Raw genomic sequence first — 16,561 nt, 5'->3', positions numbered from 1 at the left:
TATGTCCATGCCACTTTTCTTTACTGATTAGGGTATGGAAGTGAATGTTTTGGATTACGCAGGTAGGAGTGTGAACCTTAGGACCACTAAACACAGTTAGAGAAGCATCCTGTGCTCGATAACCATTCTGATGTTCTGTGAAAAATTCACGATGTTAAATAGCCTTTAAAATATCTGATTTCATAGTTGAGCAGTTTCACAGTAGGTTGCAGCATAAAATGAGCAGAAACATATGTTCAGGATATCTTTAAAGACTTTTTCGTACTGTGTATGTTACTGGTGGGCCGTTAATGGATGAAGAATTGAATTAAAGTGCTGTATAAAACACAATGCAAAGATGTACTAGGTATTGTTGCTAAAAATGTGAAAATTGAAGATTGAGGGAACTGTTTGCTTTGGAATAAGTCTTCACAGAAGAAAATGATCTGTGCCAAAGCAAGTTTAAGAAAATAGAATTTTCTGCACTTGATGAGTTGGTTGGGCCTTTAATCCACTACCTATAGGAACTAACGTTCCGTAAATATATACACAATAAAGATATACACAAGCTTGCTGTTTTACAGCCATTGTACTCTATTGCAGATAAGAGAGTTTTCTGCTCAAATAACATCTTTTGCAATATATAAAATAAGGCCCCCAGAAGCTGAATATGTTTAATTTCAACAAACTGACGGAAGTCTCATGGTGGTAAAACCAGATCTCAGTAAATTCAGTTGAGAAGTTAATGGTCTTCAGAATGCAAGATGAGAAGTTCCACTGGATCTCTTAAATATGAGGGCTACTGTAAAAGTATTTCTTCCTATTTTATTCTGTTGGCACACAACATCAGAGATGGGTGTTGGTTGTATGGCAGTAAGGTCTGGACCTTTCTGCCAGGATTCATTTACACTGTGTTGCAAACAAAGGTATGTTCCTTTTCCGTCAGGTCTTTTTTCTCTTCCTTGGTCATTAGGATACTGCAAGCTCACAGGAAGAAAGATGGTCAGTGCTGCACATGGTTTGAAGAGAAGGCCTCTGCTGCCTTTGTGACCCTTTTCTTCTTTTGGGGGAAGAAACACTGAGGACTGAATTAAGTGTTCCCCTCAGTAGTGATAGAGAGGACCTCTAGATCTTGTATGGATGATCAGAGATTTCAACCAAATTGAACAGTTTAAAAAGGGGAAAAAAAAAAACAGCCAACCGATGTTCATGTGGAGCAGCAGCCTCCCCTCCTTAAAATCCCTGCAGTGTATTTTCCTTGCAAGTGCCAGCTCAAACTGTACATGCCTGATGAAGTGCAATCTCTCTCTTCTTTTCTTTACAGTGAATAAGTAAATAATTTGACAAGCCTTATTCTCTTGACTGTGTAAGCTTATTTCAGCAGATGGTGAAATTGGAACTGATGATGAAATCAAATTAATTGGCTCTAAATCATGAAATAAGCATGAAAAAAAATCTAGATTTTCAGTATTGTTGACTTAACCAGAAGTATTTACACCCATCACTAATGTTTTTAGCTCGAAGCATTTTCAGTTGTTTAAGACTCGTAAGATATCTCTCACTTGATGAAAATCTTGATTAATGAATATTTGAAGAAGCTTTGTAATAGTATAAGCATTTCTTTGGCTTTTCCAGTGGCTTCTTCACTAAAACTTTGTAATCACAGGATCACAGAATCATTTGAGTTGGAAGAGATCCTTAAAGGCCATCTGGTCCAACTCCCCTGCCATGACAAGGGCCTCCTACAGATGATCAGCTGCTCTGAGTCCTGTCCAGCAAATGGCTCAGAGGTCAGGACATCTACTACCTCTCCGCAACCTGTTGCTGTGCCTCACTTCCCTTCTTTCCCCCTTTCGAAAGAACTTATCACTTATATCCAACCTAAGTCTCCCCTCTTTTAGTCTGAAACTGTTTCCTTTTGTCTTGTCACAATAGACTCTGCTAAAGAGTCTGCCCCTTTCTTACTCATAGCCCACCCTTTGTATACTGAAAGGCTGCTCCATTTGGTATATGGAAGATAACACACAGTTGAAATTATGAAACGATGTATTTATCTTTATCTGTGCTGCTATTTCAAAAATAATAGATCAGTGAATGTACATTAATGTCATGAATTTGTTAGCACAAAGGCAGCGACCTGTGGAAACGTCCTGTAAATTAACCTATCTGAATTCTATTGTCTTTGAAAGTGTGTACAGTACAGTTGATATTAGCCACAGGATCCTGTGAAGATTAGTGTGAACAATTAAATGTCGGGAACAGTGTATCCATGGGAACAGCTATTGCCTTCATAAGATATGCAAATTATTGCCTTCTTTCAAGATGAATGCTCAGTCCTCCCTTCACAGAAATATAAACCACTCCAGACCTGTAGTACATTTTGGTATGTGGGGTTTCAGACAGTACTCTTTTCTTCTGGTTCTAATTTTCATCCTATCAATAAAAGAAAGACTACGACTTCTCTTTGGGAAATATTCTGTTAGATTTGGAGATTTAGCCCTGTCAGCTGATGTGAGACCTTGGTGGTGCTCCTCTCCTTCGTGGGCCAGTCCTCTGATTCTCTCCTCTCAGTAAAAAGTGGTCAGCGGTGCAAGATTTGTTTAATGTGGGAAGAAATTACTGATTTCAATCTTGTGTTTCCAGAAAACCAGGGGAGTCCCAAACACTCAAAATGTTCTAATATAAACACACTCACCTTTAGCAACCTGGGTATTTTTGAAACTTGGTTGAAATTAACAAAATGTTTCATTTTCTGATCAAATTTTAATCTTCAGTTCTTGCTTTATTTTAGGAAAGCAAATCATCAGCAGTAAAAATGAATTTAGAATCAGCACACTGAAGTTTCACCCTACGGATTCAAATGTTTTCATTTGTGGAGGGTTCAGTCCAGAAGTCAAAGCATGGGATATAAGGATGTGTAAGGTAATGGAAATCCTTATTTTCCTTTTTTCTTTCTCCTCCCCCACTCCATCCCTCTTGGGGATGTTTCCTAGGATGAATGTGCACTTATTACTAAGCTGCTTCATGTCCTGTTTTTTTGCTGAAATCTTATTTTAAAGCATTTTGCATTTGTCAATGATTTTGTTGCTATTTGTTGATGTGAAACTTTGTAATGTTTTTGAAGCACAGGGAGGAACATAGCCCACAACCAACATGATTATTGTTGTCTTCTATAAATACAGGTAATGTTCAGTTGAATTAATTAATCCAATAGCTCATTTCAAGTCACTGTGGCAGGTGGGTTGAAGCTTGATGATCTTTGAGGTCCCTTCCAATCCAAGCCATTCTACGTTTCTATGATTCTATGAAGTTAACTTTTTTTTTTAATTATTTCTTTTTCTTTTATTAAAAAAAAAAAAGGGTAGTTGAAGAAATAGGAAGTTCCTTAATCTATAACATGTGGTTCAAGATATGTCTCTGTATCTCTTGCATAGTAGCTTGCGGTAACTTTACATGCATGAAAAGCTACACAGAGGCACAAATATCTTCTGCCTTTACTTTAATCTGAAGAATGCAGAACATTGCACTCCCAGGTGTCATTTAGAGCTCAGGGAAGACCAGAGCTGTACTGTGACACCAAGTGGAAGCTGTATGAACAGAACAGCTCAAAGAACAGAAGTGACTGTAAAGTGAATACTTGTTTGTTTTCTTTTGAGTTTTTGGGTGGGTAGAGCCTACTCATCATAGCTAGCCATCTGTTTGCTCTTGAGGGTGGCAGAAGGGATCTGAAGAAGATAAGGATTACTTCTCCAAACACTGTCTCTAAACAGAATAGTAGATTAGGGATGTAAGAAGATATATTTCAGATAGGAGGGCTCTGCATGAGAGTTCTGAAGTTGATATGAGTATCACTGTATTGAGGAAGTACAGTATTCTTGTGCACAACCTAGATTCTGAGATGCAATTGTTCCTTTGAATTTATTGCTGAGTTTTGAGGAAATAAATCAATTTATTTCTAATGTGTTGCAATAAATTTTCTTGTAAATAACGTTACAGTTGTTCACAAATTCATCAAATGATAGCGTACTTGAGTGCATAGCCAGAGACATTCTTCCTTTCTTTTCTGTTGTTTCTCCATGATGGATTTTACATATGTATACATCCTTTTTTGACTGTCTGAGAATGCCACATTTCACTCCAGATTTGTAATCAACTGTGATCAATGAGCAAGTTCATGCCAAAAATCGCAATACTTTCAGCTTGCATGTGTCTAGGGTGCCCAATCTGTATGGATAAAAAATGATAGTGGTGCTCTATATTAATAAATGCCCAATGTGGTACGTTGCAAAAACATGCCTCTCTGAATGAGGGCAGCTATGGAGGGATGTGGTTAGAAATCTTTCATGTATGGTAGCAGACAATTTCAAATACAAATAAAGGGAGAAGGCACTTCACTTTCAGTGAGATAAATAGAACATATATATATATTTTCACAGTGGATATTCACCGCTCAGGTGTTACGCTTGAGTAAGATTTTTTTTCCTGCAATTCCATTACCAGAGTCTGTGATGTAATGACCTGAGGATTATGTTGAACTGCCATTGACTCGAGTAGAAGTAAAAGGATAACTACCATTTTAATGCTTGTGCTGAATAGGTTCTAAGTCACCTTTGGAGTCTGATGTCCTCCTATTGTCAGTATCTCTGCCAATCCTTTGTGATTTGGTCTTGACTTTGAAAGGTGTACTGGAATTACAAAGGCAGCTGGCTTGAAGAATAGTGTTCTTCTTGCACCCTTAATCCTCTTTGTGAAATTTCAGTTTCAATACCTTCCCTTGGTACTGATGAACAGCATTGCTGGAACAGGGAGCAGGAAAGTGGAGAAAGTGCAGGACATGGTTTACAGAAGGAATTATTGCAATCAAGAACACAAACACAAGATGTGTTGAGATGGAGATTACAGGAGAAGAAGAGATGAGGCCAATGTGCAGTTTGTGAGATATTTGCTTTTATGAAAAGCACATAAGAAGACAAAGTAGCAAACTTATACTGATAAACTGTAGATTTCAGTACTATTTATATCACCTGTAATTCTGAAAATCAACCTCCCAGTAGCCTGACTTGAAATGATGTGGAGTCACCTTTGAGTAACTTGTGCTGCATGTATATCTGCATTCAGAGCCAGTAATGAATGCTTTGGGTGACATCTATAATTCATTTCCAGAGGACAAACAGATACTGTAGAAGTCATTTTTGTTTCTATTGACTAGCAGAATCATGCTTTTTTTTTTTCTCTCTCTTTTTTTCTTAATGACTAACCATACACTTATGTTTATATTGCCAAAGCTCCAGCCTTTGGACCTGCTGTAAAGAACTGCTGAACGCTGAGAAATGCAAACCTTGTTTATTTCTGTAACTGCAGGGCACTGCAGTACTCAGATTTTGCGTAACTCTGTTTCCGTAAACTGGTGCTAATGAAGAGGTAAGGGAAATATCCCACTGTTCTACAAGGGAATAATTTACTTTCCAAGAGAACAAACAAGTGAATGAATGTTTATTCCCCCAAGTAAAATAAGAAAGTTTTAAGCTCAGTGAAATAAAAAACAAAACAACCAAAAAAACCCCACCAGCTCATTTCTTCTAACAACTTCTGTACCTGGTGATCTCAGGGAATTTTTAGAAGTTGTTACCTGCTTTGTTCATTAGGAAACAATTCTGTTGTGTAACTTCATCAGTCAGAAATCTATCAGATAAAGCAGTGCATTAGGAGTTTTAATTTTGATAAGAAACAGTGTTTAGTGACCTTAAAAGTGGAGAAAGTGGGTTTAGCCTTGTAACAGATATTGATCTCTTTTTCTGATGTGTTTGTTTTAAAGCCATTTTGTATGTATTGTGGCTGACAAAAGCAGCAGTGTGGCCTGCTCTCCTACTATGAAATGTTTCCAAAGGAAGGAGGGAGTTTCTGTTGTCCTTTGTTTCCCATTTAACATAGCTGTAGCTCAGTGGTGGGTGTAAACTGTTAGACACTAACATTTATATTGGTTCTAAAAGGGTGTTTTAATTTGAAAAACCTGGGGTGTGCATGTGCACTGAGAGGATGTTTAAGATCCAATGAATGGAGTGGAGAAGAGGAAAAATGATGAATTGACTGCTCTTTGCTTCCTCTTGCAGAATGGTATTGTGTGTGCATCATTTCTACAAAAGAATGTAGTTATATTTCAAACAGTATGTTTATTAGGCACCAGTCACACCTCTCATTAGTATGTAATGCCCATTTCTCTCTCGTTTGTGGAATTTCAATAGATTCTTCACGTCTTCCTGTCTCGAATGTCTGTTGTTATCTTAATTCAAAGTGTGCAAACAGTTTGCTTTTGTTCTTTTCCATCTTATGACTTAAGGTCATATTCAAGATTGGATAAAGTGTACTGCCCAGTATATTGACATTTATCCTGTTCTAATGAGTGCTTTTTGCACTTAACCAAAAAGATATTTGAGGTGTCTTGGCACTTAGTTTCAGTTTTGATGTAAACATCTTTAGTGTCTTTCAAGTGCTTTCATCCTAATTTATCAAAAGATTTTCTCTGGTATTCTTTCTTTCTTAAGTTTCCAATGGCTTTCAATTTGTTTTGCGTCTTCTTTCAAGTGCTTTAACCTGTCATTCAGCTTGGAACAACTGTGTGGGTGAAGTAATGATTATTTTGGCTCCCGTTATCATACTTCAAATAGCCTTTTCAGGCCTTGCAGCATATTTTGTCAATATAATGAGCATCCTAATCCAAAAGCTTGAACCTTGTTACTCACTGCATGTAGAAAACTCTGTTTTGGCATTTTGTGGTAATTCAGTTTCACAGGTCATGATTTAGAATGCATGCCTGTGTTTTAAAAAGCTATCTTCTTACGCATCTTAGATTTAGATATATATAAAAATAATCATCATATTTCAGGAAATAGGGGAATTTTTGGTGGAATTTCAAAGAAAAGTCAGAGGGAATGGCTACTAAAAAATCTATTGTCCAATTATATGTGTATATATGCAGTGAATTATGTGGGCTTTCCTATGAACCTGTGGGCCACATCAAAGCTTTCTGATGATGGACAGTGACATAAAGTAATTGATAGTGGCACATAGATCACGTTGAAAATAATGCCTCCATTTTATTTCCATGGAAACCACAACAGATATTTAGAGCACATGAACAGTATTTGTTAGCACACATTCTCTGTGGTCAAAAACTATTTTTTTTGCATAGTCACCACCATTAACTACAGATTTTTACCAGCAATGAACAAGAGCCTGCATGTTGCGCTCATACAGATCTACACCAATGGATGTGAATCGCTATTGCCACTGCTGAAACGCATCACCATGTCACTGTGCTCACATCCATTGTTAGGCCTCCACAAATATTCAGTAAGAATCAATGCATGTCAGAGGGTGGCATTTTTTTTTTTTTCAGCACAGAGGTACTTAGTGGCATATTTTTGCTTTATCAGACTGCTGCTCTGCTGTCATTGTTGCGTGGTAACAAAATGTAATGGAATATTGTCTGGAAGGTTCAGTATCTACCTCCATACCACGGACATCTGCCTCTGGCATTGCAAGCCAACATAATAAAAGAGGAGGCATTACTTTCAGAGCACCCTCCCATGTATTGCCAGACTAGGATTACTAATATCTCATTTTTATTTTGGCTGGCGGAGGATTTTTAACAGAAGTGCAAATTTATGAACATAAATTTTATTCATATATTAAATGTGCTATAAAAATTGGATTTTTAAGTGCCTATGAAAATGTATGAAGACAGACTTAGGGCAGTCTTTTAGCTACTAAAACATTGAGAAATGTACGGTACGCTATTAATCAGAAAGGCAGATATATATAAAAAAGGAATCTTGAAATACATTTATTACTACCCCTGTTTTTTGCAAATAGGCAAAATGATTTCAAATGTAGCATTGAGCACTGAGTAAGATAAGGAATGGAAGAACAATAAGAAAGCTGTAATCTTCAAGATAAAGCTAAGCTGAGAAATGAATGAAAGGAACAGCTTGTTAACTACTCGGTGAAATGTAAAGTACACGGGCCTCTCAAAATTACAGAGAAAAATAATCAAAGCATGAAAAAAAAAAGAATAAAAGAGGCTGTTGAATAGAAAATACAGATTTGTTATAGTGGCATTTCTTTGTGTTAAACCTAGTTTTGTCTTTCTGGAGAAGGGATTGTTCTGGAGGCTGTACGTTGCTGTATAACGGATTGATTATATTTATTTAATATTTGGAGAATGTTTATAGACATTTGTGAAAAATGGGAAAACTTTTAAGTGAGCTGCTATTTTAATAGAAAGATAAGTGAAAACAATACAAAAACACAGATATCTGCAGTGTCAACAGAGCAAGATATTTGGACATGGAGCTGAACTTGGGAAAACCTTGTAAAAGGCCATGTAAAAAGGAACAGTGCAACAATAAGAAGAATACCAAGACATTAAAGTAGCTATGGATTTTAAAGGTATTCCTATTCTTTGAATTGTTGATGGATGTCTTAAGGTGTTCAGCACAAGCTAGCTGGATTACACACTCTCTTTTGGCTTTATACTGGCTTTTTAGTTAGGAGACGATGTATGTCCCAACAACTTATTATTCTACCTGAAGTTTTAATATTCCTTGAAGTACCACGGAGAGCAAAAGGTTGAGACTGAAATTTGTGAGCTCAACACTTAAGGACTTTTTACTCACAAAGGAAAACATGATTACAGATATTTTTCTTTTTTTATTTGAATTCCTGAGATTATATGGTTGCACTATCAGAACAAGATTTCAAATGTAACTATACGGTATGGATATTACTTTTAAAGAAGCTCAGGTTCCTAAATAATGAGTGAATAGTCAGTCTGAATAGAAAAAGATTTATTTACAAGTGTCAGGAAGGTTTAGATATTATAAAGCAAGGATTTTGTTAGCTCTGCTGAAAGGAGAGCTCTGCTCTTAATAACTTGTGTCTGAATATTCATTTGAATTTTCTGAATGTATGCATTTAACTATTTTGGAATTCTACCTTTACTTATATTGTTCTGATGAACATTTCTTAACATTTTGTAAACATTCAAGAACTTCTTCTTGTTCACGTGGATTTCAAAAGTTCGAAAAGTTCATAATATTTCTGGAAGAGATCTGCTAAAAAATGAAGAATAAGTTATTGTGATGTGGTCAGATTTTTGATGCCAGAGGGGACTTAACCCTAATCCGCTGATCATGTGCTTTGTCTTGTAATCTAGTGAGGTCTATTGGAAATTTGGGCAGACCTATGTGCTACAGCTGTCACCACAGGAAGATATAGTACCATGTAGTAATCTGAGTAGAGAATATGAAAAAGGTGACAGGACTATGGCTCTGCTTCTTTCTAATTCTGATTTTTAGTCAATATTTGAAATTCTGGAGCTCCATAAATGCGAATTAACTGCAAAATCAGGCAGTAGGGAACCAGTGGTAAGATCTGACACAGTCACAGAACAGATTGTGTAGAAAGGATTGGCTGAAGATATAGGAAAAAATGAAATAAAGCTTAATTGATGTTACTCTAAGATAATTTTTAATGCACTTTGATAGAGCGTTTAGATAAACAGGAGAAGGTAGGAACTAACCTATGTGGTGTGAAATAAATATTGTTAAAAAAGAAAGTGGTAACATAATCATTAATAACAAAGGAGTAGAATATCATGCAGAAACAATAACCACTGACTTACTAGAAATGGGATGAGTACAAAAGAATACAAAGGTGCAGCAGAGATGAATAATAATGTTGTCAGGAAGGTTTCCAAAAGGATAAGTACGAAGTCAGTTGGTTGCAGTGGCAGGCGGTCTTAGGGAAAATTGAGGTTTGGAGATGTACACAACATTCTCATTCTTTAATTTAGGCCTTATGAATGATATGGCTAATTAACTAGAAAATTGGTGAAAATGGTTATTTAGAGCTTGTAAAATCAGATGAGAAATGCACTGAGTTTATTATTAATAAAGGCCAAAGTAGAGTATCAACAGGGCTTTTTTCCCCCCATCTTGGATATTATTTATCAGGATTTAACCCTGCTTAGCTACAGTATTACAACTGCCATCTATGGCTTTATCCTTAAAAAAGTTTAAAAAGATTCTCTTTATTACTGTTGATCTATATCTCTGCACTTGAGTTTATAAAGAAATAAGCCTAAGTCATTAAAGTGCAGTTTGAAAATCTAATAAATTTAGAGTACAAGTGCAGTGCGTTTGTTTCCTTGGAAACATTTCTTTAAGATGAGATGCAGTCATTTTAAGTAGCGTGTATTTAGGAGACCTAATGAATTTGTCTCTGGATAGTACATAAATATGTAAAAAGGCTGTAGGAATTGGTGGAACAACTTGTACTTCTGGTTTCTATGGAAACAGCCGATACATTGTCATGTACTTGTGGTATTATGAAGAACAGTGTAATTAAAATAAGGTGATTTATTCGATGCCTTAGAAAACTAAAGTTATTCCTCCCTCACTATCAGAGAAAATTCCTTACTGGGTCTGTGGATAAAAAGTTCAAAGAAATTTGATCTGTGTACATTTTTTATGAGCAGAACGGCATGTGTTTTCAAATCTCAACATCCTTTCTGAGCGCGCAGAAACATTTTATGTGGCTACAGCTCATATATGAGCAATTGCATTGTGTTTGTTCAGAAGGCTATTGCTGTTGTAGCACAGATCAGAACCATAGACCTGTCAGTGCATATCTCCGATGCAACTGCTCCTTGCAAATCTGAAACGGGCTAAAAATGAGCCAAGATACTTTGGAATCTACTTCTTATAATGGAAGAAAACGCTCACCTTCTCCATGCTACTCAAGCAGAATTTTTGATGTTTTTACTCTGCTCAGTCATCTTATTTTTGAATTGAAAAGTCTTCAATTATTGTTTCTCAGGGAAAAGGCATTCTGTGTTTGACGTTCTTCATCTCTTAATTTATAGATTTCACTTATCCTATTCAAAATGGGAAGATGATTTTAGATAAAAAAAATCTGGTAGAAAAGTATACTTTCATTCTAATAAGTAGTTGAAACTTTCCAACAGGAGTTTCTTGTGCGTCCTCAATCAATCTGAAAGTAACTTTAAAAAAAAACCAAAAACAGACAACCTGTAATAACCACCACCAAACAAGGTGTGAAGTATTCATTCCAATAGCTTTATAGGTCAATGCCATATTAAGCTCAACCTTTTCTTCATTTTAAACACTTCCTCTTTGCAAGATGACTCAATAATCTTGAGCTGTGTCTCAAAACAGAAGCTGTTGCAAACAATACTGAAACTTAAATACAGAAGCAATAATTTTTTATTTTTTTTTTCAAATTACATAAAGAGAAATCACAGAATTAGAGAATGGTTTGGGTTGGAAGTGATTTTAAAGACTACCCAGTTGCAATTCTCTGCTACGGGCAGGGTATCACTTACCCTGAACACTTTCAGAGAAGGGGAATCTGCAGCGTCTCTGAGCAGCTTTTTCCTGTGCTTCATCATTCATCATGAAGAATTTCTTCCTTATATTTTACCTAAACCTACCAGTTTTTAGTATAAGGCCATTACTCCTTGTCCTGTTACTATGCTCCCTGATGAAAAATCCTCACATCTTACTGTTAGGCACACTTCAAGTACTGAAAGACTGCGCTAAGCTCTCCCTGGTGCCTTCTGTAGGCTAAGTAACTTTAATTTTCTCAGCCATTTCTTTTTCACAGCAGAGATGTTCTAGCCCTCTGATCATTCTCATGCCCATCCTCTACACCTGATCTAACCTCTAACCTGATCTTATGCTGCACACTCCAGACCTGAGTGCAGTTCTCCAGGTAGGGTCTTGTGATAATGGATTAGAGGAAGAGAATCACCTCCCTTGCTTTGCTAGCTAAACTTCTTTTGATGTAACTCAGAATTTGATTAGCTTTCTGGACTGCAAATACAAATAATTGGCAGAGCTATTTTCTGTCCGTTCCTTATCCAGCTTGAAATCATATTTGGAATTGCCCTGAACCAGGTGTAGGACCTTGCACTTGGCCTTGTTGAAATACAGGTTTTCATTTATGTGATATATCATTCTTATCTTAAAATGCTTTAAGAGAACATGAAACTACTTCCTGTCTATCGTCATGTGTTTTGATTAAAACAGCTGCTGTAGCTTTGAGATAGAAATCAAAAAAGTAAGCTGTGTGTGTGTGTGACATTTTTGTGGTTCTGTTGTGAGTGTGGATCTACAGAGCAAAGTTTAGTCATCTGCCTTGTCACCTTAGGTCTTTTCTAAGACCTTATCTTTTAATTCTCATGAAACAACTGTGCAGGCACATTTCTTTCTTGCCAAAAGCTTGAGGGACTTGAGGAGGGTAAGGTGCAGGGGAGGTCCTGGGTGGCAGGCACAGAACTGGAATGGCCCCAGGTGCTGAGGTGCTTGCCTGGAGGCTTTGAGCTTCCTGAGAAGCGAAATAACAGGCACTGCATATATTTTATGCTGAGAAGCATTATGGAATATTTGTACAAAATATATACCTTGAATTCAGCATCACAACATGCTTCTCAAATCCCTGGAGCCATAAGAATCTACTTGAAAATGATTTAATTTGTCTAAATTACCTTTCTACTTGAACGCCCGCAGCCATGAACTGTTGCCATTGTAAAGAAGCCTTATTATGTTGACTTGTGTTGATGCTAGAAACTATTAGGCCTTCCTTTTATGAAGATTTATTTTCTGTCCGTAAAGTACATAGTTTGTACAAGTGGATTGTGGTTTTCCAATGCTTATGGGCAATATATATGAAAATAGAAAAAGACCATAAGTTTGTTATTAACGAACTAAAGTCAGCAGGGTAGAAAAACTGATGATCTCCCCAAGCAAGTTCCTCAGGCATGTTATGAATTATTGGCCAAGGTAGAACAAAGAAAGTTTTATTATGAGTACTTTTCATATCATGGGTATTACAATTAGTTATTTCTGAAAGCCGTCTTTACAGGGGAATTTAAATACTATGTATTCCAAGTTCCCATCTGCTATTCAAAGTATTAATTTATTGTTCTCTGAGGCAGCTTTTACCACATGGTCTAATGATTAAGCAGCATAGTTTTTCTGAGGTATGTGTCAAAGGTAAAGAAAATATCTTTTATACTAATTTTTCTAATGACATTTTCCTATTATAGAGCTAAGATGTGCAGGGTAATTTGGTTGGATTTCTTACTGACTAGCAGACAAGCAGGTATGTATAATGGTTAGCAATTAAGATGTTTGAATTGATGATGACAGTTTATGTAAGAGCCATACTGAATTTCAGCAACACTTAAAAACTATTTCCACATTGCCGTAGAATCCTACAGTCCTTAGAGATGAAAGGGAGCTTTAAAGGTGACCTATAGTCCAGCTCCCCAGCTGCAAACAGGGCCATCCACAGCTAGATCAAGTTGCTCTGAGCCTGGTCCATTCTGGCTTTGAAAGTCCTAAGGACCATGTCTCTGGGCAGTCTGTCTGAGTGCCTCACCACCCTCACTGTAAAAGACTTCTTTCTTATTCACAACCTAAATCCCCCCCCTCTTTAGATTTGAAACAATTTCCTTATGTTTATGTCAGTTCTCCTGAACTTCCTACAGCTAAGATTCTGTATGGCTTTCCATTTCATACTACAGGCAGCCATTGTAAATTGGGTGTATTTGCTTTTTAACTGTTCTCTTTTTTCTGTTTTTGGCTCCCAAGAAATAGCTTGATTTTCTACTTTGCTAATGAACTATGGGCTTCCTTTTATAACTCGGTGAAGAAATAGCTATGCATGGTGATTTCTCCATAGACAAAGTGGAAGCTATAAATATGCAAATATCAGTTTTGGCTTTACAAAGTTTAATTGCTTTGCATATTATGCAAATTCCTAGAATGAAAAATTGACTTGTGCAGTAGCACAGTTGTGTATTCTCTATCTAAAAAATGCAGGCATATTGTTGAAAAACGTGCTGATATTTTGTCTGCAGGTTTACACCTTATTGATGTTATTGGAGTGTGTGTAGGATAGTTGCGTGACCAAGGCTCTTCACAAAGTGCAAACATTATGTTCCAAAACCGCATTTCACACAGTGTGAGAAAAACTCTTAGAACAGTTGCTACCATACCTCTACATGCTGAGATCACAGGAAGCAGAGCTGGGGACCTCAGGAGATCATCTAGTGTCTTTCTACTGTACAGTAGGATCAGCTTGTTCCGAACATTTCCAGACTCTCATAGATTAAGAGCTCGAGGCGAGGAATTGAGAAGTTCTTGTGCTGTTTGATATTGTAAATTATTTGCTCTGGTCCCCTGAACTCAGCAGCCATATGCTATGTTACAGACATTAGGCAGGCATTGAAATGCCTCACAAAATTGAGAACTGTTTCAATACAAGACTGCAGTGTCTCTGCTCAGTTCTACTAGATTGCAAGGAGTAACCTCTGAACGCTGTGTTGGAAATGGAGGCTGTTATGGTTTAGCTATCTTGAAAAGAAAGTTTCGGATGTTAATAACTACGAATCTTCCAGTGTCCTAGTTTTAAAGATCAGCATATGCAGAGATGAAATACTTTGATCTGGCCACTTGCCTTGAAGTCTGTCTTCAGTGGAGGTAAATCAGAAAAGGAAATCAAAGGTATTGATTTTCAAGATTCAAAGTAGACAACACAGATGTAGAATTGCATGAACAAAGTTGGAAAGAAAGGAAATTAAAATTATTCATATATTCCTTAGAATAGTTCAAAATCTTTTGCACTTCTTTAGATCTTCTTCGCAGGCTGTTGAAATATTCAGAGTCCTGTGGCTGAGGATCCATTTCTGCATGCATCCAGCCCTCCATGGTATAAGTCCTAAAAGAGGATCTTGACTTGTTCTTAGGACAGTGAGCCTGTTGACACTGAGGCAATAGGAGATGGCAACAGGGAAACACAAGGGAAATACATAAAATATATTTTGATTTGGGAAAATGATTTGAGAGCCTTAGTATTTGCTTTCATATCATAAGCTTCTCTCGAGATTGCTCATGTGAATTAATTGCAGAACTGGAGCTGTTGCATGAGGCACACTATTTACTCCAGAGCCCAGTTGTAGTTCTAAGCATTGACAACTCTTTTCCCTCTGTCTGCTGTTCTCTGCAGAGTGGCTGCAAATGCCTTTGTTTCAGCAGCAGCACAGGCTGCCTTGCACCAGAACCTTGGTAGGAGGCGTGGGATTGATTCCCTACAGAAAAAGGCAGGATGCTTGCTGAGTCCTTAAAGCACTGAACCTTCTTGTCAGCAGCATTGCTGTCACCACTATCCCTGTCTCTGGCAGCACTATAGAAGAGCAGACTCTGTTTGGATTTCTTTTTTTACTACCATTCTTTCCTTTTTTTTTTTCCCCAGGGTGTCAGGTCCTTGATGAACTGGGTTATTTTCTACAAAGGAGAAAAAGGGGACCTTCCTTGGGAGCACATTTGTGTGTACCTACTAAGCATGCAAGCTTTCCTCCACAGCAACAAGAGTATTCACTTACTTCCTGACATGTCCTTTAAGTTGTAAATTCCTGCTGACATAGTTGATTTCCTTTCCCTGCCTCTGTAGCTTGCTTAACATTTTGAGAACAAAAAGACCAAAAGATAAACTTGTAAAGTTTCCTGAAAGAAGAATTCTCCAAACAGATCCTCAGAGCACACTGAGTTTGTAAAATAGAAGGGAGCTTGTGTTGATTTCACAGCACTTTAGCATCTACAGCTCGTTTTGGATCCAACTCTAATTCCTCAAGAATCTTATGTATATCTAAATATAATATGCAAACTGCTTTCTTTTCTACCTCATGTAATTTTTCAGTTTTTGAACTATCTACATACACATTATCAAACTATTTGATATGCTAGCACTTCAATATTTAAAAATAAAATATTTTTTCACATGTTAAAATATAGTTGTAATTGGTTGGAGATAGGTATTAATACCAAGAACGTAGATTATCATGCTCTTCTAGTCTGTTCCAAAATAACAAACTTTCTTTTTCACTAGGTGACAAGAGTGTACAAAGCTGCAGTACAGCAAACATTGGATATACTCTTTCTTCCTGAAGGAAAAGAATTTCTTACAAGCACAGACGCAGTAAGCCGAGACTCGGCTGACCGTACCATCATTGCGTGGGACTTCCAAAGTGCTGCAAAAATTTCCAATCAGATTTTTCATGTAAGATTAACAACATTACTTTAATCTTTAAAAACCACTTGGAAAGCTGATAGATCTCCCCGTGTTAAACTATTTATGTTCATTGCTAGTTCACTAACATCTAAGCCATGTTTAGGGAAGAAAACTGCGGTGCTATTTTAACTTACCAATGGCAGTAGTTGCTGTAGCACCACATTTCTTTTCCACCGCTTCTCCTTGGATAGTGAAAGGATTAATTTTTAATTAGCTGGAATGAAGACTATTGACAAATTAAATTTAATATTTGCATAATAACAGCAACCTGATACATGCATGCTGATATCTTGTATGATATAATCAGAGAGGCAAAATTTACTTTTATCAATGCAGGTACAGTATTACAGTAACCTGTTCAAGCAAGATATTTAATAGACTAAATTGTCTAGAAAAGCTGACAGCTTTGAATGAGATTACTGAGGAA

At 36.9% G+C, this 16,561-nt stretch overlaps 1 protein-coding gene across 2 annotated transcripts in view; it reads left to right on the top strand.

Moving 5' to 3' along the window:
• WDR25 (WD repeat domain 25) overlaps positions 1-16,561 on the top strand; it is a 57,086-nt gene that overhangs the window by 38,081 nt on the left and 2,444 nt on the right. For both annotated transcript variants that reach the window (XM_072338261.1, XM_072338259.1), the window contains 2 exons: positions 2,771-2,901; positions 15,952-16,122. In XM_072338261.1, the coding sequence (XP_072194362.1) occupies positions 2,771-2,901; positions 15,952-16,122 (302 nt within the window). The remainder of the gene's footprint in view (positions 1-2,770; positions 2,902-15,951; positions 16,123-16,561) is intronic.

Source organism: Excalfactoria chinensis, chromosome 5, assembly GCF_039878825.1.
Source record: "Excalfactoria chinensis isolate bCotChi1 chromosome 5, bCotChi1.hap2, whole genome shotgun sequence".
Lineage (NCBI taxonomy): Eukaryota > Metazoa > Chordata > Aves > Galliformes > Phasianidae > Excalfactoria > Excalfactoria chinensis.
This window is presented reverse-complemented; position numbering and strand designations above follow the sequence as displayed.